General features: G+C 35.9%; 1 protein-coding gene across 1 annotated transcript in view; it reads left to right on the top strand.

Moving 5' to 3' along the window:
• Positions 1–856: 856 nt before the first annotated feature.
• The window catches only part of LOC121387833 (deleted in malignant brain tumors 1 protein-like), an 80,437-nt gene continuing 54,784 nt past the window's right edge, over positions 857–26,509 (top strand). Inside the window, exons 1-10 of the mRNA XM_041519062.1 lie at positions 857–1,035; positions 1,891–2,048; positions 3,486–3,651; positions 6,489–6,851; positions 16,106–16,164; positions 16,652–16,733; positions 17,375–17,425; positions 19,035–19,355; positions 20,462–20,788; positions 25,542–25,871. Of these exons, the coding sequence (XP_041374996.1) occupies positions 966–1,035; positions 1,891–2,048; positions 3,486–3,651; positions 6,489–6,851; positions 16,106–16,164; positions 16,652–16,733; positions 17,375–17,425; positions 19,035–19,355; positions 20,462–20,788; positions 25,542–25,871 (1,927 nt within the window). The 5' untranslated portion in view covers positions 857–965. The remainder of the gene's footprint in view (positions 1,036–1,890; positions 2,049–3,485; positions 3,652–6,488; positions 6,852–16,105; positions 16,165–16,651; positions 16,734–17,374; positions 17,426–19,034; positions 19,356–20,461; positions 20,789–25,541; positions 25,872–26,509) is intronic.

Below are 26,509 nucleotides of genomic sequence, written 5' to 3'. Positions count from 1 at the left end.
AAATATCACAGATAGATACTGACTTACTCAAAATTTCAATTTGTGCTGTATTGGCCATTCTCAAAGAGAATGTTACACCCCTGCACCACGGTGAGGTTACAGCACGCGCAGGGGCTTCTGTTTGACATTTATTTCCTTAACATGCGTATGAAAACCAACCCAAACCATTATAGGTTTCATCATATTATTCGTTAATTTCGGTTTATTTTAGTGCTAACATCCAATTAATATTCAAGCACGCTATCCTGGTCACACGCCTCATATATATGGGCTGTCTGTTCACGACAGGTCAGAGGTTAACTCTTTTATTCAGTATTTAACTATACGTTAAAGCAATACACATGTTAATTGGGACACCTGTTTAAAAATATGTCTTCTGTTTTCTTGCTCAACAAACAAACAAACAAACACAAGCAAAAACACAGCAAAACAACAAACATAAAAGCCTTTACCCCTCCCCACCCCCCCCCCCCCCCCCCCCCCCCAAAAAAAAAAAAAAAAAAGGAAAAGAAAAGAAAAAGAATAACTACGGTCAAGAAGATTAATGCTGTTACGTTCTCTGTCCTGAAGGTAAATAATTCATCATCAAATTTAGTGAACACTTCATCAAATTTAGTAGACACTGAATCTATATCGACATATGTATGTATATATCCATAAGACGCGAGGAACCGGCACACTTTGTATGAGCCGAATAGTTTTCAAATCACAATGACGGAGTTATGAACTTTGAGCAGGGACATTGCTACCTGGCTTTACCTGTACCTGGTATAAGCATGACACGGACGACGTACCAGTTTACACGATGACTATAAGAATTATTTAGGGGGCGTGGCCATCTAATAAAAAGTCAAAATAAAGTGTGAACGCTATCTTTGTGGAAATATCGTGCAGACACGAATACCTGGAGAGAAACTGGAAACAAAACAAAACTTCGTTAAATTGTGGTCGACGTCGGCGTTATAATGATGTCCACGTGGGTGGTGCTGTTGTTTCTAGTTGGATGGGTGGACGCACAACGAATCAGACCAAGCAGTAAGTAAAACATATATATTGTTAAAACGGATTTGAAGCAGTAAATAAAACATATATACATGTATTGTTAAAACGGATTTGAAGCAGTGAGTAAAACATATATATTGTTAAAACAGATTTGAAGCAGTAAATAAAACATATATACATGTATTGTTAAAACTAATTTGAAGCAGTGAGTAAAACATATATATTGTTAAAACGGATTTGAAGCAGTAAGTAAAACATATCTATTGTTAAAACTGATTTGTAGCAGTACGTAAAACATACATGTATATTGTTAAAACTGAGCAGCATAAAATGAACAGAAGTACTAAAGTAAAATGAAATGTCATGTTTTTAAATATTTTATTTTGAAGACAACCAACAACAAAAACAATACAAACAACAACAACAACAGCAACATCAGGCACGGTGGAAGCAAGTAGACATTAGCGTGTGTGTGTGTGCGTGTGTGCGTGCGTGCGTGCGTGCGTGTGTGCGTGCGTGTGTGTGTGTGCGTGCGTGTGTGTGTGACTGAGATCGAGGGAGCAAACCAAAGTTTCTAATGAGGTTCGGAGGTATGCTCCCCCGTAAAGTTTTAAAATCTAGATGTCATGAAATGCAAATTACTGCATTCTATAATCAAAATTCATCTCTGCCTTAAGATTTACTACCAATAATATTTTTGATTGCTCTAGCCCCCTCCCCTCCCCCTCTGCTCCGCCATGATTAAACATGAATTCATTGCTGTTTCAGATTACAATTTGATCAGGTGGTAGTAATAACTAAACTCCGTTCCAGGTATCAATAGATTCAATATATTTTTTAGCATCTTACAATTTATCTGGTAGTACTAAAAACTAAACTCGTTTTCAGGTATCCAGGTTCGTCTGGTGAACGGCGTGCCTGGTGTTTCCGGGAGGGTGGAGGTTCAGCGGAACGCGTCAGAGCCCTGGGGGACGGTGTGTGACGACATGTGGGGAGACCAGGATGCTACCGTCGTCTGCCGAATGCAGGGATCTCTGTTTGGAGTGGTGAATAGCACACATATTAATGTTTTACAACTAAACACATCCTAACTTCCAGGGGACGGGATGTAGCCCAGTGGTAAAGCGGTCGGTCTAGAATTGATCCCCTATGGTGGGCCCATTGGGTTACTTCTCGTTCCAGCCAGTGCACCACGACTGGGATATCAAAGGCCGTGGTATGTGCTATCCTGTCTGTGGGATGGTGCATATAAAAGATCCCGTGCTACTAATGGAAACACGTAGGGCGCTTCCTCTCTAAGACTATATGACAAAATTACCAAATGTTTGACATCCAACAGCCAATGATTAATAAGTGAATGTGCTCTAGTGGTGTCATTAAACAAAACGTTTTCCCTATGACACTAAGGGTGGGATTTAATAGCCCCGTTAACGGTCATTTAACCAATACTGATATACTTTCTATATGTTTCAAAGATATTAATGTATTATCCTATATATAAGAAAACGTATATATGAAATACAGTGGTGTAACAACACATCGAACTATCGATATGTTGTTATAGTCAGTGCCTCGATAGCAATGCATCGATAGTAAATTCAACTATCGATAACTATCGCAATTGTTTGCTCAACTATCGATAGTTTTGATAGAATGCACAATGAAACAACAATGTGTGGTCTTTATATTATAAATTTATTAAATATGATTTCACTACCTAGTGACATTATTACAAATAAACACAGGTATACATACAAACATAGACATATACACACACACACTCACACACACAGACAAACACACATACACATACATACATACATAATATTTTTGCGAAATAGCTATTCATATTACTGTTATCAAGCGATTTAAGAATCCACAATACTATTGCAATACTATTGTAATAGTACTATCACTATTGCAATACTATCACAGTAGTATTTTAACTATGGCAATACTATTGCAATAGTAAAACTGACCGCAATAGTCATCCCTAATGAAATACTCCTTTCTGACAGAGTTAAAGTTAAAGTAGGTTTTTTGTTTAAAGACACAACTAGAGCACACGAGACACTGTGGCGAATGATGTTTATAGGGGGTTGAAATAGGGAAACATATTGGGGAAAAAAAGAGAAGAAAATTCTATCCCGAGACAGATTTCTGGCTATCCAGAGCTCGGCCTCAGGACAGACATGCTCGAAGCTTTAGTGGCATATGAGCATGTTAAAAACGTACCCGACCCGACCCGAGAAGAAAATTGCTTGAGGAGGGGAAGGTTTCAACCCCCTTAAAAACCCTCCATTTGCACACGCGCCTGCATTCCTACAGTTATTATTTTAATTACTTTAAAAATAAAAATCGCGCTTATGGATAAAAGGAGATGTTATTTCCCAGACCTACCCCCCTCCCCGCTTCCCTTTGTGAAATAGCCACCTGTACTGAAATATCTTGAAACATTATCGTTTACCTCATTCTTTTAACAGGCACAAAGGAATGCAGCCTTTGGTCAAGGTACTGGTCCTATTTACATGGACAACGTCCAGTGTCGCGGGTCGGAGACTATCCTCGCCCAGTGTCCGTTCCAGGGGTGGACCGTCCACAACTGCAGACATTACGAGGATGCCGGGGTCGTGTGCACCAACAAATCAGGTTTTAAATACTTTAAAGTGACTTTCCCGAGTTTGCTCCTATAGGTGCCACTATACCAAATAACATCCGGTTGGGTCAAAATTCAAATTACAACAAACGTTTGATAGCGCAGTTGATACTACCTGTCCTGCCAGTGGTGGTATATGTGACAGTCTTTGCTGTGAAACAATTAGTTTTATCTGGGTATAAAATGTATGCAATTTTATTAACCACAACACGAGTTCACAAAAGCCGAACTCCAAACAACAGGAAACCGGAAACGGAAACCAATATATTTAAGACATCGCTGCTTTCCTAACAACAATGCTTGCTAAACACTTAACCACTATGGCGGTACGCAATAAATGTCAGATATGGGCTGAATATTAATGTGTGCGCGCGTATATGTATGCAGATATTTATTGTATTTAACACAATTTAAATATTTATAAAGCATTATACAGATAAATACATTCAGGATTCATGTCGGGATTTCTTTTCACCAAGTTATTTAAAATTGTGTTCGATATTCAACAAATGTAAGTGTATTGCATATAGAGCTATTTAAATTCGAAGCAAGATTATTTAACCTAAGAAAGATGTAAGTTTTATTTATAACAGATTAGACTAGCTGACAGCTTCATAATATAGCTACAAACTCAGGATGGTCTCTCTATTATAAACTCACGAAGGTTTATTATGCGCAGTCATAAGGTACTTCGTTTGAATGTTTGAAGCAAACATATTAAGTACCTGCACACACACACACACACACACACACACACACACACACACACACACACACACACACACACATAATATATATAAACCAAAACTGCTGCTACTGGATCAAGAAAAGGGGGAGGCACATGCCACCCTTGCCCCTTCCCCCGCCTCCAACGCCAGTGCCAATACAATTATTAAGTACCGCGAATCATCAGTGACCCGTGCTACCATTGTATTAAGTAGCCTCGTGCTACAATTTTTTTGCAAGGCTAGAGATGTAAAAACATCGTGTTATATCGAAAATGAGTCAAGAAAAATTCCAGTTTCTTGAGTTAATACTTTGGTTTTGGGGTTGTAGGGTGTATACTACCAAATCAAATCCCATAGACGACAATAGTAACATATGTGGCTAAAACTCCTACCTGCAACGTATCAACCGACATAAACGCCACGGATATAAATACTACCACCCCTTACACTTAAAGTGAATCAGAAAAAAATGGGGGTCAAGCTGCTCGTTTCTGAGATAACGGGTAGCGTCTATGACTACCCTAGTTTCGCACAAAATTCGAGTACTTTTTTTTACAGGTACCCCATACATGTTTCAAGCACAAGGCTACTTGACACATTGGTACTAGATGAAATAAAATTGCACATTTTTTTTACCCAGATGAAACTATTATTTTTTACAACCAGCACACTCACATTTATAACCAATCACAGGACTTGTGGTGTTCACTTCTCTATCAAAAGTTCGGTGCACCTCGAACTTTGACCCAGCCGGAAGTTATTTGGTTTAGTACTACCTGTAATGTTCACATTTATAGGTCATAGTTTGGTTGATTATATATTTATATACATTATCGCCTATTTTATTTGGTATAGTACAATCAATGTTTTCGATAAAGAGAGCATTTATAAGAACTAAAATGACACATTTTCCCATCTATAAGTAAACGCTGTAACCTAAACATACCGTTGCTGGGACTCGAACCTTAAGCACCGAAACACCTGCATTTCCCAGACTGCCACGTAACCGGTCGGCCACTGAGACATTCTTAAAAAAGGAAGAGTTTAGTTAACCGATGCTAGACGTGGGGCCTACAAACCACGTGGTCGGCCCTTATTGTGTATGGGGTTGTGGTAGTATATACATATATATTAACACACTAGCACGGAATGAAATTATTTTTGGCCTGACAAATACTCATGCCGTTGGTGGGACTCGAATCTTAGGCATTGTATCGCCCGCAGTTCATATGTGGTACGTGTGCATGTGTGTGAGGCTCAAGTAATGACAACACTACTGGTGCTTCCAAGGTTTTATTGTATTGGAAAAATCTATAAAATATAATACAAACATTCCTTACTATCACACATACTAACTTTCACACTTCCGCGCACATTTATAATATAAACTCTCGACTAAGATAAAATAATTATATCACTATGTCCGAATATCAATATAAAATACTATTACAAATAAATATATCTTACCAGACATTCACAATGTCTATTTGATTAGACACTTGAAATGCAGCAGTGTATAAAATATATTAAAAATCCAACCACTTCTTATTCTCTGCATAATAATTAGTTAAACTAGTTATGACTGTCCGCTTCTGATGAAAGCTAATCGTAATGTGACAATTAGGAAAAATCTAGTTATAAAGGGCGTAGTCCAAAAGCATGCAGTGCATGTCTCGGTGTCGAGTCATCAGTCTTGCGTGAACTGTCATAGTCGCACGTGTTAATTAACAACTACTAAAAGACCCAACACAATAAATAATGACCACTGCTAACACAAAAGATGAAATAGACAACACACCTTTCTTTAACTATTTTATATTTAAAGATCGAATCCTACAAATTAGTTTTAAAAAATACTAAATATATTATAATTAATATTTAATTGAAATCTTTGATAATTAATAATTTTACACCTGGTTACATGTGTATGTGTGTAAATAGTATGTGCATGCGTATAAGTGTATGTGTATCTGTATATGTATCTTTATGCGTGTTTAGGTGTGTCTGCCTGTCTATAATGTAATGTAATGCAATGTAATGCAATGCATTGCAATGTAATGTAATTGTAATATAATGTAATGTAATATAACGTATTATTTCAGTTGTACTCACTGCATTTAGACAATTCTACAACCGACCGACGACCGCCAGCAAAGTCGGCGCCGTCCAGATTCGAACCACAGACGGTCTTATTCCCGTGTGTGACGGCAACTGGAACGACAACGCCGCCAAAGTGGTCTGCAAGTCGCTCGGTCACACGAGTGGGAGGTCCCTGTGCTGCTCCCGACTGAGCCCCTTCACCTCCACTCTCTCCAGTGTCCGCCGCCTGGCCTTCACCAACTTCACCTGCTCGGGGACGGAACAAGACTTACTGGCCTGCCCTCACGCCAACGCGACCAGGTGTGCTGCGAGACACTTGGCGTCCGTCATGTGCTACGACAAACCACTGGACCAGGTCAATCAAGGTACCATCAAGTTTTCTTGTTTAACGACAAAGATACCATTACCGAAAAAATTTCTGTTCAACGATACCACTAGAGCACATTGATTTATTAATCAGCTATTGAAAAAAAAGAGTTTTGTTTAACGACACCACTAGAACACATTGATTTATTAATCATCAGCTATAAGATGTCAATCATTTTGGTAATTTTGACATGTGATCTTGAAGAGGAAACCCGCTAGATTGTCCCATTTGTTGCATGGGATCTTTCATATGTACCATCCCACAGACAGGATAGCACATACCACAGCCTTTAATATAGAACGAGAAATAGCCCGGTGGGCCCACCGACGGGAATCGATCCTAGACCAACTGACACCATTAGAGCACATCGATTTATTAATAATCGTCTACTTGTGTTCGATGTCAAACAGTTGATAATTTGCCAGGGATTGGAGGTTCTGAAAAAAGAAAAGATATGTTGAATTATTTGAAGCAGAAAAATCTTAATATTTATTGTTTGCGGGATACACATTTTACTAAGGAACTTGAACCATATATACAAGCACAGTGGGGTTATACATGCTTATTTAATTCTTACTGTAGTAACTCCAGAGGTGTAGCTATCATGATAAATAATAATTTTGAATTTATTATAAACAAAACAAAAACAGATGATTCGGGAAATTATATAGCTGTAGATATGACCATTGAGGGTAAGAAAATAACACTTATAAATATATATGAACCTAATGATGATAACGCCATCTTTAAAAAAAAAAGATTTACTGAAATGCATATATGACTTTGATATTGAACAATACATAATTTGTGGAGACTTTAATCTAGTTTTAAATCAAAATTTGGATACTAGTAATTATTTGCATGTAAACCATCCAAATTAAAAAAAATTTATATTGGAAAATTTAGAGGTATACGATTTGGTTCATTTAAACTCTAAACTTTAAGGAGATATATGGAGAAAGAAAACCCGCTTTAGAGGTCTTATTTCCAATAATTTAATGGTAAAGATCAATTGAGAATAGTTATAGGTCTATCCATGCCGGAGTAATTTTAAGTCTAAAATAAAATAATATTAGAAAAGGTAAAGGTTTATGGAAATTTAACAGTTCTCTATGGATACAAACTATGTTAATACCCAAATTATAAAAAATATAAAAATCCCCGTTCCTTTATACAATGCCACAATCGCTAATGATACAATTCAATTTACTATTAATGATCAATTGTTCTTGGAAACACTTTTAATGGCAATTAGAGGAAAAACTATATCTTATTCAGCTGCCAAGAAAAGGGGAAAAAATAACATAGAAACAAAACTTTGTGAAGACATATAAACATTAGAAGAAAATCTAGCATTAAATTTCAGTGAAATAGAAGAAAAGAAACAAAAATTGATGGACATTTTATTAGATCTCAAGCTAAATAGGTGGAAGAGGAACTTTTATAATAAATTAAAATGGAAAAGTTGTTATTTTGAAAACAAAACCAAATTGTTTTATGAAAAACTTTATTCCAAACAAGTTGGGGAATATGAAAATATAGCAGAGAAAATTAAGGAATACAAATTTGATAAATTATCAGAGGACGAAGCAAATAAATTAGGAGAATTAACGTATTCAGAAATTTTATTTTATCTAAACAGTATGAAAAATGACAAAAGTCCGGATTCAGAAGGTTTCTCAGCTGAGTTTTTTTTTTTTTTTTGATAGACTTAGGATATTTTATAGTTAGATCTATTAATTTCAGTTACAGTATCGAAGAAATGTCTAATGTGCAAAAGTTAGGTATTATAACATGTATTCACAAACCAAATAAATCTAAGCAATTTCTTAAAAATTGGAGACCGTTAACACTTTTAAACTGCACCTATAAAATAGCATCAGGCTGTATTGCAAACAGGATAAAAAACATTTTAGATAAAATTATAGAAAAAGATCAAACTGAATTTATGAAAGGAAAATACATAGGCGAAAATATACGTTTAATATATGACATTATGCAATATACCGAAACACAAAATATATCAGGTCAACTACTATTAGTAGACTTTGAAAAAGCTTTTGATTCTCTATCATGGTCTTTCATTCAAGAAGCTTTAGATATTTTTAATTTTAAGACTTCTATTAAAAACTGGATAAAAACATTTTATAAAAATTCTGTCTCAGCAGTAATATAAAATGGACACTTATTAGAAGATTTTAAATTAAATAGAGGTTGTAGGCAAGGTGACCCATTATCTCCTTACATATTTGTAATATGTGCGGAAATACTTGCAATTTTAATACGTAATAATAAAGACATTAAGGGTATAAATATTGATGGAGAAGAATTCCTGATTTCTCAATATGCCGACGACACTAATTTATCTTGGATGGATCCCCAAATTCCCTGTACAATACACTTACTACACTGGATTTCTTTGCAAAAATATCTGATCTGAAGCTAAATTATTCAAAATCAAAGGTAATATGAATAGGCAGGAAAAACTATTCAAAAGAAGTGTTTCATCATTCTAGATGGAAGTTAGCGTGGGGTTGAATTCAATTTACTTTATTTTGTATTAATTTCTCTTTAAATTTATAAAATATTATTAAAGATAATTTCGAGCCAAAAATAGAAGAAATGGAAATTGTATTAAAAGCAGGAATGCCCGTAAACTTACACCATTAGGAAGACTCACAGTGTTAAAATCACTAATATTACCAAAAATAACAAATTTGTTAATTTCGCTACCACCCCCGTCAGAACAGTTAGTTGAAAAGTTAAATAAGCGATTTTACAAATTCATTTGGCAAAATAAACCTGACAAAGTTAAAAGAGATGTTATAATTCAGGATCATTAAAAACGGGGGGTTAAAAATTATTAAATTATCTACGTTTATAACATCATTAAAATCAACGTGGATAAGAAGGTTACTTCTAAACAACACAAAACTGGCATGTTTCTTCTCGTCAGTTACATCGATCAAAGAACTAATTATATATGGTGATCATTTTATTAATTTAAAAATAAAAAATATGACTAACCCTTTTTGGCAAGATGTTCTAGATAGCTGGCGAAACATCCAGTGTAAACAACCAAAAGAAAATGAAAACGATATAGCTGGTATAAACATTTGGTTTAACAGTAAAATATTAAAAAATAAGAAGCTTATTTTTTAAAATAAAAAATATGCAGAAAAGGGAGTTTGTTTCATTATTGATTTAGTTAATACTGATGGAGGATTTCTAAATTTATGCGATTTTATTGCAAAATTTAATATAAAAACAAACTTTCTGTATGATTCTTTAATAATGCAGTGAAATGTTTCAAATATGGAAAAACATAATGATGAAATAAACGAGTCAATTACAAACGAAAAACCAGTCTACCCCCACAAGCTAAAACAACTTCTTAAAGACAAAACGGGATGTAGAGAAATATATAAATTGTTATGCTACACAAAAGCCATTCTAAAGTCTCAATTAAAATATAAAAATAAAAGTTTTTATTATTCACCAGCAGAATGGAATATATTTTACAATATACCATTTAAATGCGTTAGAGATACAACTTTACGTTGGTTTCAATATAAAACTCTACACAGATTTCTCGCTACTAACACATTTCGATATACAATACATTATATTAATTCAAATAAATGTACTTTTTGTAATCGTATGCTAGAGACAATTGAACATCTATTTTATGATTGTTGTTATGTTAAAGAATTTTGGAAAGATATTACAAACTGGATATTCAATACTATATACTATTATAGTGCATAATTATAAATAAACATATTGCCATTTTGGGTCTGCTTAAAAAAACAAATACATATGCAATAAATTGGTTAATTATTAACAGAAAATATTATATTTATTCCATGAAAATACAAAAACAAAAATTAAACTTCTCTGCCTTAAAAACTATAATTAAAGAAAAGTTGGAAACTTAATTTTTTTATTTTATATAAAAATGGTAATTATGAAGATTTCAAGACAAAATGAGAACAGTAGTATAATTTATTTCAAACATCATAAACGTTTATTAAATCTATCAAATACTGAGATATATTTATTTCTAAAATACCTTCTTCGCACTTCATACTCCTTCACACACCTTTTCATAATACTTTCTTGTATCAATACTAGTTCCTTTTTCTTCTTTTTTCCTTCTTGGCCCCAGATAATAATAATAATAATAAAAAATAATGAATAAACCCCCACAAAAAACAACAACAAACAAAACAAAAAATAAACTGATAAATTGTGTTCAGCATGACCCCTCGGACCCCCTATTTTTTTGCGGGGGTGGGGGTGGGGGGTGGGGGTGAGGGGTGGGAGGGGGGTCAACATGAAAACTTACTTATATATGTAAATGTTGGTCGATTTGCATACTTTTTGCATCGATTTATATCATTTCAAGGATGACCAATTCAATAAAATAATTTTCAAAATCCAAGATGGCCCCCATTATGGTCAACATTCAAAATGGTCTCTAAAAATGGTGACATTTTCTAATGGTTTCACCAAATCCATTTCAAATTTCATTAATATCATTATTTGTTATATTTATTGCTACAGTATTGTTGCAATTAACTAAACACAAATAAAAATGACTAAAAATGGGTAATACAGAAATAAAATGACCACCTATAGTTCTTCCCAGCCTCCATGACTATATATATATATATATATATAATATATATATATATATATATATATATATATATACTATATATGGTATATCATATAAAGGCTTCATAAAGGTGAATATACTTTAAGAGAGATATAGAGCATGCAATAAATATATATATTGCACTTTTGTCCTACGCTATTACTTTCCGAGTTTCACGCCCTTCACGATCTTCAGAGTATAGCAGTGTAGCTATCTGAAGATCGTCGAAGGGCGTTTGAAACTCGGATTAATATGCGCGTAGTTTTCACGCCCTTCGACGATCTTCAGATAGCAGCTATCTGAAGATCGTCGAAGGGCGTGAAACTCGGAGTAATAGCGTAGGACAAAAGTGTGATATATATATATATATATATATATATATATATATATATATCAATATATATATATATATATATCGTCGCGTGAGAGCCATAAGGTAGTAAGTGAATCAAAATTCATTTAAAAAAATAAATATGTGATTTGCAAAACTGAAATATTTTAGAAGTGATGGTTCTTTCAAAATAAATATTTGGGGAAATGCATATAAAAGATACCTTGCTGCAGTAGGAAAAGTGTAGCGGGTTTCCTCTGATTACTATCAGTCATAATTACCATATGTTTGACATCCAGTAGCCGATGATTAATTAACCAATGCGCTTTAGTGGTGTTGTTAAACAAAACAAACAAATAAACTATCGCAAGTGCTATGTCACCTTCATTTTCTATGATAATTATTTGCTATGTTCAGCTTTTTGCTATGTTATGTTCAGGTCTTGCTGCCATTGATGTGCCAAGTTCTGTTGTGTATGGTGTATATCATGTTTAAGCTATGTTATGTTCATGTCCTGTTGTGTGTGCTATGTCATGTTCAACTTATGTTGTGTGTGCCATGTCATGTTCAGCTTCTGTTGTGCGTGCTATGTTGTGCTAATGTTTTGGTGTGTGTGTTGTGTCATGTTCACGTTCAACATTCTTTTGCTTAGCTTAGCTTAGTAACTGGTTTAACGTGTCCATAGTCCATATACCACTAGGGTTTCTAACACGCCTATCCAGAGTCCGGCCTCCGATAGGATCGGGGGTCTGACTCAGGACAGGAACATCCTGTTGCAAATATTTGTTAACTGTAAAGTTAATCAAAGTTCATAAATATTGCTATCGTCTACGTTGAGGCTATATTATGTTTATTCGCCTTTTAACCGTATGTCTGATTACACTTCTTTTGTTACTGGACTTTGTCCTGGATAACTTACAATGACGTTTGTATATATGTGCAATATTGATAATCCCTAATGCCTACACTAGGGCAATCCTGTAGATATTCAAAGGCAGCTGACAGGCGGAACTTGATCACCGTAACATATAATTAAATACATGTACATCCAAAATCAGTGTGATTATGCTTGCACTTTGGTCGTATATGCAACATACAACATTATTATGAATTAAAACTGTATCTACAGATACAAATTACATGGTGGAATCTTTGCTTCAATTAAAAACATTTCAAAATAGATATTTGTTTTTCAAGAAAATTCACCAAAAATGTTTATTATTATAATTATGGTGCACATAAAATAGCAAACCATACAAACATTAATGTTACTGCCAAATGGTTCGTTGTATGCAGTACCAAATGTTTTTCTTAAATAGACCGATCTCTCACAACGACAAAAGTCATATTATTTTTAAGATTCAAGCATATAAAAATATTGACATAATGTATGCTCTATTGTACTTCGCATCTGTAATTTCTATCACAGACCGATAACAAAGAATACATACATGTCGTATTTGGCACATACGACCTATGTCGGACATAATTATATAACGAACTGTATTTAAAAAGGGTGTATCTACCGCACACGACCAGTCGTGTTCACATAATGGACAGCAAGCAAATTGGAGGAAAGTCGTATGTGTCAGTTACGCCTATTTTCGTGCAAATTTGTATCTGTGATTCACTTACGACCATTTAAGTCCTTCTGTATAAGCGATGCAATTAGGGACACAGCTACGATTTTTTGTGACAATATGTAATCGGGGATGGCGATTCTGAATATGCAAAAAAGACGTTTTAGGTCGTATCTGCCACTTACGACCTTTTAGCTCGCACGTGACGATATATATATATATATATATATATATATATATATATATATATATATATATATATATATATATATATATATATTTGTCAGTAATTTCAGTTTGATTTGACGTAAGAAGAAAAATAAAAGTGTTTGGAAATAACAAAAAAACAAAACACCCCACTATTTGTGTGGTAAGGACTATAGACTAACTATATGGATCATATAGAGTAAAATGTTAGCTAAATATCAAAAAAATAAATAAATTGATTCAAAACGTATCTTAGTCGAAAGAGCATTTCGGCAGTTGTGAATTACTCTCAGATGGGTGATGTATACATATTACCTAGAATAATGTGATAACGTGGAACAGTGTTAGAAACATAAATGTCATCTACTTTCATCACTGGACTGAGCATTGTCTTCCGATTTCGAGCTATCATCATCAGTATCAAACTGGAATCATTATCATATTAGCTCATCTAGTATGTCTTGTCTAGTAGGTCAGTGGTGTTGGCCAACTTGGTATTCTAGGCAGGTGCTTCATAAGTGTGAATCGCAGCGTTTTCCCTTTGTCAGGGAATGATGTACTGACTTTCCCCAAGTGTTTTCTTTTTTCTTTTGGACCAGTTGTCAGTAAGAATGTTGCCTCATGACGTTTCTGCATCATTGTAGCCTACTCGAAAGTATTCCCCAAAAGAAACACAACAAGGCTGGGAAGGGTTCGAGGGTTTATTCTCTCTATCACACCATGCGCGTGGTTCTGTAAAAAGAATTACAAACGATAAATACACTGACAGTAATAATAATTAACAACCTCGTCTTAATCATAAAAATAAATTACAAATGTCATTACATAGCATATATATATATATATATATATATATATATATATATATATATATATATATATATATATATATACTCATTTAAACCATTATCACACAATTATGCCAAGTTACTGGCATAATACTTTCCTTCAAAAATATACATATACGTTTCGGCGACATTAGTGCCAAAAACAATCATCAAAATAATTACATGCATTTAAGATAATTAAATGCGGTTATAAAAAAATACAAAAAGTAGTAAAGACTTGGCAACATTATTGCCAACGTCACTCGATTACAAAACAAACAACTTCCCCATTTCAAATGCTGTCAATATAAAACAACGTTCGGGTTTGTATGGCAAACATTAAAATAAAAACCATTACAGAATACAAACCGGAACGTTCGATTTTCAAAAAGTAAATATATATATACATAAAATACTCTGTTACAGCGCAGGTGAAACAAGTCACGTACGTTGGTCAAGACGCACGTGAAACACCTTCGCTGCAAGAATTGCATGTAATACAGAAATAGACAATACTACTACTACACACCTTCGCTGTGTACGATGAACCGTATAGGATGATAACACTATTACATATACCTGGGCTTCATCCTGTGAACAAATGGGTAAAATATAAGCTAACACTCAAATGGATAATAAAACTACAGCAATTAGACATCTCCTCATCCAACACTAATCACTAATTCTGCTTATACAATTAACTTGCGCCTCTATCTATTTATACGTTTAATAGTATATATCCAACCCCTTTACTTTATTACTGTTTATAAAGTTAACTCGTCCATATATATATTTATTCGTTTAGGGTGTTTTAGTGAATTCAATATTTAAAACGTATTTACGTAGCATTAATTATGGACGTTTAAACACTTTTGCACATTATGTATTACATTTACTGATATCTAAAATAATGTGATAAACATTATAACAATTAATACATGCATATTAGTCAAACCTGTAAGTGCTAAAAGAAAGTCTGAAGACAACGAAAGGCTCAGGAAAAGTTAAAGGCAAGTCGTAGTAAGTATGTAACGTGTACTGTGACTGTCTACACTCAGCGCTGCACGGACCTGACTCACGATCACGTGACACCAAATACACATAGCCATTGGATAGAATCAACCAATGACTCGTCCCTAGCCAGTATGGCGAGAAACAACCATAAAAGGCTTTGTCTAATGCACCAATATGATATTCTTAACGCAGATTAAGAATATCCTATAATAAAATAAATGGAATCCTAAAATAAATATTAATAGTAATAGATAAAATGTATTATTTATATACAAACGGCCAAATATTTATTCCCCGTTACATACTCCCCCTAGTTGTGAAATGACGTTCTCGTCATTTAATGTCATATGACCCCAGTGAACTTGTATCAATCTGCAGTACTGCATTCACTGCTTCTATCGGCATCCGATCAAATAAGTTCATTGAAGCCATATCCGTGAGAATTTATACTCTGTCTTGGAACAGGAACTGGACTCCTAATGTCTTCAGATTCAGACAAAAAATCTGCAACAGGCTCAACCTCTGCTGTCTCATCCGCAACTGTCTCATGGTCTGAACTAGCTACTTCACCTACAAGGGATGTCTCATGATCATCCGTTGACGAAGTGCTGTCTATACCCATAACACCAACAGAGTCCCTGTCAGCAGCAGGTGCGGTGCTGGCATCTGTTGGTTCTGTGACTGTTGCCTCTGTAACCAGCACAACAGAATCGACTTGAAGATAGTCTGCATCATCCGACGGGGTTGTTCTGTCATCCAATTCTGTCGTTGTGTTGGTCGTCTTGGTTTTGGTGTTGGCACATCTAGAACATCAATAGCTATGGGAAGAGATCCGATTGGTAACAGAAGGTTCCTGTGAAGTGTTCTACTTTTACCTTGTCCATTTTCCTTCCGCACCACAAACACAGGAATATCCTTGTTTGGCTGATCTTGGATAAGGTAAGGTTCCTCTTCCCATCTGTCGGCAATCGTATGCTTACCATCGTATGCCAATCTTCTAACCAAAACTCTGTCGCCGGGTTATAGGATGGAACCCCGAACTCTGACATCATAGCCCTTCTTCTGATGTTGTCGACTGTGCTCTGCTGCCTTAGACGCTAACCTGTATGATTCTTGCAGTCTTTGTCATAAAGCTGACGTGTAATCATGTAGATTCTTCTTGTCTTGCATTGGTTCCAGATCCAAGGCAACATCAACAGGCAACCGTGGATTCTTGCCAAACATCAGAAAGAATGGTACATAACCAGTGGAATCATGTCTGGTACAGTTATAGGCATACACTAAAGGGGCTACATCTGAAACTTGGAAAGCCCAAATAATGGATGGGTATAGTCGCCCCCAGTTGCCACATGAAAAGCTGGTAGGCATTTACAAGGTGTTCCGCCAATGCCGTGACATTGTGGTAGAGTATTCCTCTTTTCAATGTTGATAGTCCTTGCATTTGATAGCAATAAGCAGCATCAGTACCTGTATGTGCACATCAGTATAATCAACTATGAGACATGTACCTGCGAGCCTCGACGAAGCATAGACAATATGCAGTGCAAGTCTTGGGTCAGCCTCTTTTGTGGAATTAACGGTTAGAGACGTCTGTATCTGGACTGCATGTATTTGCAAATATATATCTATACTGGCATAGGCATACGGACTCCCATTTTTGTAGGGGGCAGACGTCTCCCCCCCCCCCCCGAATTAAACGAAAATGCACGAATTTGGATAACATTTATTCATATTAGCTATAGTACCAAACAGCTATATATAGGGTTGCAAACGAATCACTACGCATATTTATATCTATTACAACTAATTTTTAAGGTAAAATAATGGAAATACTTGGTAAAAAAAAGTCTCAGGTTAGCACATTTTCCCGAATATCTCTTTTAATTTTTGCCCAAATTTTAGGTTTTGCTCCAGCACTAACGGAGCAGCCCCCACCCCCCGTGCCCCTGTCTCGTACGCTTATATATACTGGGTATCGTTTGTGATATAGATGAAGTCGATATGTAAAATACCAGACGACAAGTAGTCATGAAGGAGTGTTTGGAGTTGTATTGTTTTCGGTTGTTTGTTAGTATCATTTGTAAAACAAAAGTAATCCCATTCCTACAGCTTTAGTAAGATTTGACTGAGATCAAAGATTCTCTGTTCTCTACTTTTGTCTGGCCATTCTTTGGACAAGTTCAGCTGTACCCTTTCTGAGCGATAACCATCACAAACGAAATGAAGAGTAGTATTTTGCAGTAACTTAACGTACTTCACAACAATGTGCACCTTGGATTTGAAAGTTGGAGGGCCAAGATCACTGCTGGGAATTATACATACTACTCACATAGCATCTACAGTACTGTATTGTCTTTCCCTGGATGGAACCGATGTTGGTGGTTGTGAGGAAAGAAACTGGGCCACGTCCCACCTCCTTATCAGGACGAGGGTTTTCGCATGTGGAGTGTATGCAGTCTATCTAAAGTTGATCTTAGAAGTACATGTACGTGCTTTGAACAACTGCTTGTGGTAGATTATACCCTGTTTTACATCCCACCCCCCTTTCATGTCAAATTTGCAACAAAAAAAGGTAAAGGTAACACAAATTTAAGTTTTTTATTTTATTATTTTATATTATTTATAGTTAATCAGTCTCCCCCGCCAATAAAAACCCTTCACTGTTATAATTTATAAAACAACTACTAGATCGATACACTTCCGCAAAAATGATGTTCATCATCTTTTATTTACAATAAAATTCTCAACATAAAGGCATAATTTTAACAGGTTTAGTCTATGTATTGTGTTTCTTTGTGAACTTGTTTTACAAAGTCTATATATTAGAAGCCATATCTGATAACCTTTCTCTATTTGTGACGGCCATTTTGAGTAATGTTTTATTTCACTATCAATCTGCTACAACGCTATGACAATAAATACTGTATACAAGATAAACACATTAAAGGAATTTTAAATATATTTGGTGAACCTATTTTGGCGGCCATTTTGAATGTTGAGCATAATAGCAGACATCTTGGATTTAGAAAATTATTTTATTGAGTTGGCCATCCTTGACTTAATATAAATCGATGCAAAAAGTATCCAAATCGACCAACATTTACATATATAAGTAATTTTCATGGTGACCCCCAGCAAAAAATTGGGGGGTCCGAGACACACTTTATCAAAAATCGGTTAGCACCATCGTATTCCTTGGAAATTTGTTTTTGCACCCCCCCCCCCCCCCCCCCTCCCGGTATTTACTTAAAATAAATAACAGAAAAGCTAAATTACATACAAATCCACAAAGAGGCTCCTACTATAAAAAAGAGAAAAAACAACAACAAATGCTATCTTTAGTATATGCTTTATGTTGATTTATTGTAAGGTATTCCAACTTTATTAAAACATTCTAGAAGACCCAAATACCCCTCCAAAGTAAGGTGAATTAAAAAAAACCCCCCCCCCCAAAAAAAAAAAAAAAAACAACAAAAAAAAAACACACAAAAAACACCCCAATCCCTTCAGGTGCTTTAACCCCCCCATTTTCAGCTGTATTATGTTGTTTTTGATTTTAAAGGTTTCAATGTCGAGCTCGTCAACAGCAGCTCCGACGGATCGTGGGGCAGGGTCGAGGTCACATATAAGGGGGTCAGAGGTCAAATCTGCGGTTCGAGCTTCAACGATATGGCGGCGAAAGTAATTTGTAAACAGAAGGGTTACCAAGGAGGGGGAGTGTTACTGGGGCCGTGGACCTACAACAACAACCTCCCAATATGGATCGACGCCGTCAACTGTACGGGACGCGAAACCTCCATTAAGGACTGTGCCACAAACCCCCTGGGAAACGCCGTCTCGTACTGCTCGCCAACGCACGTGCTGTGTACCAGCCAATCAGGGGGTGAGTTATTATACACTGGACAACAAACGAAACGCATATATATTAATATAAAAATAAAAATGAATTCAAGGCCTATTCAGTTGTAAATATATATTTTATTTATGTTTAAGACAAGTGGAGTTATATATAATCTCTCAAGACTGGACCCTCTGTAAACCGGAATTCCCTCAAAACCGGATGCATTGCAGAGTCCCTTTCTAAAAACCTATCGAAACCGGATCCCTCTTAAACCGAACATTTATCTTGGTCCCAAGTGTGTTCGGTTTAGAGGGGTTTCACTGTATGTATGTACGTATGTATATGTGTATCTCTCTCTCTCTCTCTCTCTCTCTCTCTCTCTCTCTCTCTCTCTCTCTCTCTCTCTCTCTCTCTCTCTCTCTCTCTCTCTCTCTCTCTCTATCTATATATATATATATATATATATATATATGAATAGAAAATCCTTGTTGCTGGCACCTCTCCTCTAAAGTAGCAAAAGGCTTAAGGTAATATATTTTAAACAGAAAAAGTCAGAAGCCTCCTTTAAAAGTCATATATCCCTCTTTAGTTCAAATTTTCGCCTGTATATATATTGTTGTTATAAGATTAATTCGATAAATATATTATCAAAATGGGACTAATGACATTCAAACTGAATAATTCTAAATAAAGTAAAAGAAACTATTTTTAATATTCGCGTTTCGTTTCTTGTTGACTTTATATACAGATACAGGGCATTGTTAATTTGTTACTTCTTCATACACATGACCAAAGAATCATTAAACGTACATAGCTGTCTATAAACATTGTAGAGTACTTCTGCCTGAAACATAGGGTTTCTTGCTGGGGCATACTTCACATAGCCCTCTTAAGCTGTATTAAGCAACATTGCTTCATGGAGATTCATGGAATCAACAACTATTTTGGTAAATACCCATTCGACTCTGCATCGTGCAAGGATACGGTTTTGATATGTGGACAACGGTTTTGTCGTTCAGATTTATGATCATCTTACTAAGGGGATATCTATGTTGTAGGATGACCATTTGCGGACGTTAATGCTGATTTTACAGTCGCAAGTATCTCAAGACTACAATGTTTCAGCACTGTGATTGGTTTCGCTTCAGGGACACCAAGACTGAGTCTCGCTGGGGGAGGTGCGTCTTATGGCCGAGTCCAGATCACCTTCAACGGGGTGACAGGAACTGTGTGCGACAACAGCTGGGGCGGCAATGACGCTCGTATCGTCTGTAACGCGCTGGGCTATGCAGACGGCACCGCGATGCGTAGTTCGTACTATGGGTCAGGGTCGGGACCAGTCTACATGGACTACACCTACTGCACGGGCAGCGAGTCGTCGTTGTGGACATGTCGCACACGCAGGGGGTGGAACTCGGCAGACAGCGCCTGCGACAACCACACTAAAGACGCCGGAGTTGCTTGCATTAGGGATGGTAGGTGCTTTCCTAACCCATTTAATATTACTGATTTTCTAATACATTTAATATTACTAGATGGAATGATGCTCTTGTTCTGTTTTTATGATGATAGGTGTTTTTCTGACCCATTTAATATTATTAGACGTAACGAAACGTTTGTTCTGTGTTTATTTTAGTATATTTAACTGTACCAGACGTAATATATATAATTGAGCCGTCACATGGGAAAACCTACAAAAGTTTGTCTTGTGTTCCGGTAAATAACAGGTAATAACCTTACAAAACTAAATCTCAGGTATTTGGGCTCTATCTTAATTATATCTTGTAAAAATAAGCATTAATGACGTCACGTTTTCAAAATCAAAGTAGACGGCGTCAAAATAAAATTTCAACGTTATTACTTTATTCTAGGTTACTTCCCGCCCAATTTCAATGAAATCAATTGATTTGGAATCGGTACTTTGTTCATTTTATTTTTACCCAGTATTTTAAGTTATATATTCCGATTTAAACAATAATAATGAAAGCGATATATTCCGATTTAATTTAAAAAAATTAATATACAGATCCCATACATGAATGTAGGCTAATACTAATTAGTGAGAGATATGAAATTTAGCGAACTACAACATTTCGCACCAATGTTTTTAAATTTTCTGTTACATATTGCACCCCACCCCACTTTATTCAGATTCCTGTATCCACTATGGAGTAATTTCATATTTTGTTGGTGTCGTACTGTCGAACAATATCGTTTCATTCTTCGGTTGGTAGTGGGCATGTTGTAACCTGGTACTTGGGGCGGACAAAGGGTCGAATGGTTTTATATTTAGTTTTGTTTCTGTTGTGACAAGTGTTCTCGCTGCTCCATTTAAGCGGGGCGACCGGCCCGCAATTGCATTTTGCCGCCCTGCTATTGCATTTTGCCGTCCGGCTTTCGTGTTTTGCCGCCCCTTTATTTTTCTCCATCCCTCTTTATTTTCCCGCATCCTACTATATTTTACAGAACCCAGCTCCGCTATTTCATATTGGACACTTTTTTCAGACTGAAAAAAATAATTGACATCAAAGAAAACAAGCCGCGGTGTGGAAAAACTTCAGTAGCTTACGATCGTTACCGCAACATAATTTAACACTATTTTAACAGCCTCGGTCACAACTAATTAAAATTAGCTCCACTATTACATGTGGATCTAACACCAGCCAGTTGGAGCTCATGTCCACCAATCAAAACCTTACTTGCAGAATCCTGCCAGTGATTTAAAAATAATTTGAAAACATTCCGAATTATCCTGAGGGTATATGATATGTTTCATGTGAATTACGAATGCCTTATTTAGACCAGTAAAACTAATTTTAATCGGATTTCTAACAACACTGCGTAGTCCCCAATGTCCAGGTAACATTTCGTCTGTAAATAATAATTTAAATATTGACCAATCACACTTCGCCTTTTATAACGTTATTTGGGAGCATACAAATTCTAAAAATATCGGGCGAGTCTATTTTAGTGGCCGCAGTACAGCGAACCATACCAATACGTACGGGGTGGGTTATCAGTCTTCAATTTTACATTAAAAATTATTTATTTATTTATATAAAAAACCCACCTAAATCAGTCTTCAGTTTTACATTACAAATTATTTATTTTATAAAATAAAACATGTTTTAAGGCATTCGTAATTCACACGAAACATGTCGTATACCCTCAGGATAATTCGGAATGTTTTCAAATTATTTTTAAATCACTGGCAGGATTCTGCAAGTAAGGTTTTGATTGGTGGACATGAGCTCCAACTGGCTGGTGTTAGATCCACATGTAATAGTGGAGCTAATTTTAATTAGGTTGCCTCGGTCAATCACTTTTTGTGTTCGCTAACTTTCGTCTGATATTTTGTTCTCAATTGCAAATATAGTTGCTCGTAACTAATGATTTTTAATTAGTTATTTATTCGGCAATTCTTTATAAAATATTAGAAACTTTTCATTTTGGGGGTATCACCGCTTATAAAAATAAAAGTATTTTTCTTGGAATCCAAATTATATATACACCGCCTTTACAAAAACGAAACTACTTTTTATCACCTGGCGATATCAGTGCGATCGATTCATTCGATGAAGAAATAAAAAGAACACAGACATGATATCCCAATTTATGGAATAACCTTTATTTTTTTAGATATCTTGAAATCTTTATTAAAATAATATTAAAACAAGGGGTATGTCTTTTCGCAAAGTCGACCAATACCCAACGATAGGCCTACACGTATCCCATGTACTCGGGCTAGCCTATACAGTAACCATGTTCCCCCCCCCCCACCCCGCCCCTTTTTCTCTTTTGGTTTCTTTTTCAGGGGGTAGAGGGGGGCTTCCGCCCTCCTTTAATTTTACCCAGCGAGAATATTATGTAGGCCTACATTTCCTTCTGCTCTTTTTCCATTTCCCTCAACTTCAAAATATAGTCATAAATTTGATTTTCAGACAAAGACAATCCACTGCATCCTTTCTGTAACTTGTGCTAATTTGATCAGGTTCAGTGTCATTCTGCTCACTGGTGTTTCATCAGACAAGTGTTTGATTCTATGTTCAGTATTATTGTCAACATATACTGGACTGTATTTATCATATTCATCCAATACAGTTAAAGTTAAAGTTAGAGAACATTGATTTATTAATCATCGGCTATTGGATGTCAGACGTTTGGTAATATTGACCTATAGTTTTACAGAAGAAACCCGCTACATTTTCTATTAGTAGCAACGGATGTTTTATATGCACCATCCCACAGACAGGATAGTACATACCACGGCCTTTGATATGCCAGTCGTTGTGCACTGGATGGGACGATAAATAGTCCAATGGCTCCACCGACGGGGATCGATCCCAGACCTACCGCGCATCAGGCGGGCGCTTTACCACTGGACTACGTCCCGCTCGTCATCTAATACAGATACTGTTTCTTCCGTTTCCACTGTTCTATTTTGATTTCAAAATGTGCCTCAAACAGTAGGCCTACTTCAGGCTCTTGTAAAATTAAAATATACACCTGTAAGGAAAGAAAACCAACTCCTTCTATACAAATGATGTGAAGTCAGTAAAGTGAACAGATATTATAATAATTTAATAATTACGCACGCACATACACACACAGCAATAATAATAATAATAATAATAATAATAATAATAAAATTGGTTGAGGGAGAAACAACCTTTCGAGAATTATCTACTATACCTCTGCATGTTAGTCTCTAGGCCAGCTTATGCAATGACATCATGACGTATAATAAAGGTATATAAATGAAACGTTTCTGTTATCGTACCGCAATGTGTGTGCAGACGACAGTAAATTTGTTTGCAAACGATGGCAAAATAAAAATCTAAAAATGTAGTATTGTTACAGATATATAATTATAGGAAAAGAAGTCAGACTACACTAATGAACAAAACAACATAAAATTAGAAGAAAACATTATTGGTTTATTGGTTCATTTTTGCAACATATGTCTGCATATACATGTACCAATTACTTCATAAATTAATAAATGCTTGGTTTTCACTCGCCTTAGCATTTTGATGAGTGCGAGTTTTCACTCGCCTAAGCGTTTTGAGGTGTGCGATTTTTCATTCGCCTTTGTTTTTCAAAAGGCAAGGACTGTATATATATATATATTTTTTTTGTTGTTGTTGTTGTTGTTGTTGTAGGAAATGATTTAGTTTTCAGTATTTAGATTATAAATAGAAATAGTAGAAATAGTGGTGTTGATGGTAGTCCATAGAGCAGGTAGGCCTAACCGAGTGGTAGACCCATGCAACCCGATACGATCCTAATTTAATGTTTGGTCTAAATTATGAATATTGTATTTAACTTCTGGAAAAGTTATTGAACTTTATGTTATGTATAATCAGGTACGTGTTGTATCATATCGATATATTGGACTTCTCCCTATGCTTGTAAATGCTTGTATCAAAGTACTGATGGTATCGCTAACGATCTCGACCGATGTTCTCAGGTACAAAATACAAAATAGTAACCAAACACTATTGTATGTACAAATATATGTTTACTTCAAACTGATTTTCATGTAAAGAAGATATCATCTTCTAAATTCTTCAAAACAAACAACGCAAACAGCATGTCAACTTTTACTTCCGCGTTTACACGTGACGTCAAACTTTGAGCCGCGTTTACTCGGTTTCTGACGTCATGCTAAGTGTGACGGCTCATATATATATATATATATATATATATATATATATATATATATATATTCCCATAAACCAATGTTTTTGGCCTGTGTGAGCCTGTGTGAGTCTGTGTGAGTCTATGTGAGCCTGTGTCAGTCTGTGTTAGCCTGTGTCAGTCTACGTTGGTCAGCGATGTGTTAGAAAGTTTATGGAAACAGTCTTAAGGTACCAAATAGATACACATTATACAAAAAGTTAAAGCCTGTTTAACCACTAGAAAACATAGATTTATTTATCATCGACTATTGGATGTCAGGCATTTGGTAATTTTTATATACAATCGTAGAGAGGAAACTCACTACATTTTTCCACATTAGTAGCAAGGGATATTTTATATACACCCATCCCGCAGACAGGATAACACATACCACGGCCTTTGATATTAAACAATAAACTATTTTCTTTTTCTTCAGAAGGCGAGATTTAGTGATAGAGCAACCGCGTGTAGTACAATGGTTCGTATCATAAATGTGTCGAAATAATCATATGTTAAACATATAGTCCTTTCTTTACATTTCTTTAGTGAGACTAAAACAAGGAGACCATTCCAATGGAATAGTGATGATTCCCCGTCGATACCGTACATACACGCGCTGGGTGGCTGTGTGCGGTACCGGATTTACCAGCGTTGAGGCTCGCGTCGTCTGCCGGGAGCTGGGATTCCAAAATGGTCGCGTCCTTCCGCGTGGAGCATACGGGCGATTTTATAGTTCAAGTTATGTCAGAAAGAACATCACGTGCACCGGAAATGAGCCATCCATCTTGAACTGTTCGTACAGCAGAGGGTATTGCTCCAGCTACTCCAACACTGGCTATGCTTCGGTACACTGCTACAATGGAACACTTCCTACAGGTAAAGTATTCGTAATTCATTGGGCGTGGACAACGTTTGGCTAACTTTCATCAGGTAATTGTAAACGCCAATGTTTTTCAAGACAGTTCTGACCAAGACCTAAATGAAAAACACAAACCTTCTGCTTAAAATTAATACTACAGAGTGTAGAAAATAGTAACAGCACGTGAATAGTCAAACGGTCATGAAGTTGTAATGGCAAAATAACCAACAGTAAAATTGTCCTGTCATAAAATAGTCCTTTGTTGTCTTGATCTCATTGTGTTCGGACAAAGTTAATGTTTAAAGATGCGTATTAAGAGAGAAGCCATGAGCCCCTAATCACACCTCTTTCCCCCCTCCATCTTTTATATTTGTCACTCCATAACACGACTTATAGTCTGTATGGGTGCCACCCACCACCCCCGCACTGTAAACTCGTGGGTACGCCAGCGATTCGAAAAATACCCGTTTTAGTTTAATAACAACCCTTTTTGTCTAGGTGGAGAAGACCCTATATTATTGTCACAGGGGCGTAGGAAGGTGCCAAAAGGTGGGGCGCGGGCGCGCGCGCGCACACACGCACACACACGTACCCAAGCACGCACACACACACACACACACACACACACACACACACACACCATGCTGCTACTTTC

Source organism: Gigantopelta aegis, chromosome 2 (assembly GCF_016097555.1).
Source record: "Gigantopelta aegis isolate Gae_Host chromosome 2, Gae_host_genome, whole genome shotgun sequence".
NCBI lineage: Eukaryota > Metazoa > Mollusca > Gastropoda > Neomphalida > Peltospiridae > Gigantopelta > Gigantopelta aegis.
Note: the sequence above shows the minus strand (reverse complement) of the source record. Positions and strands in the feature narration are given on the sequence as shown.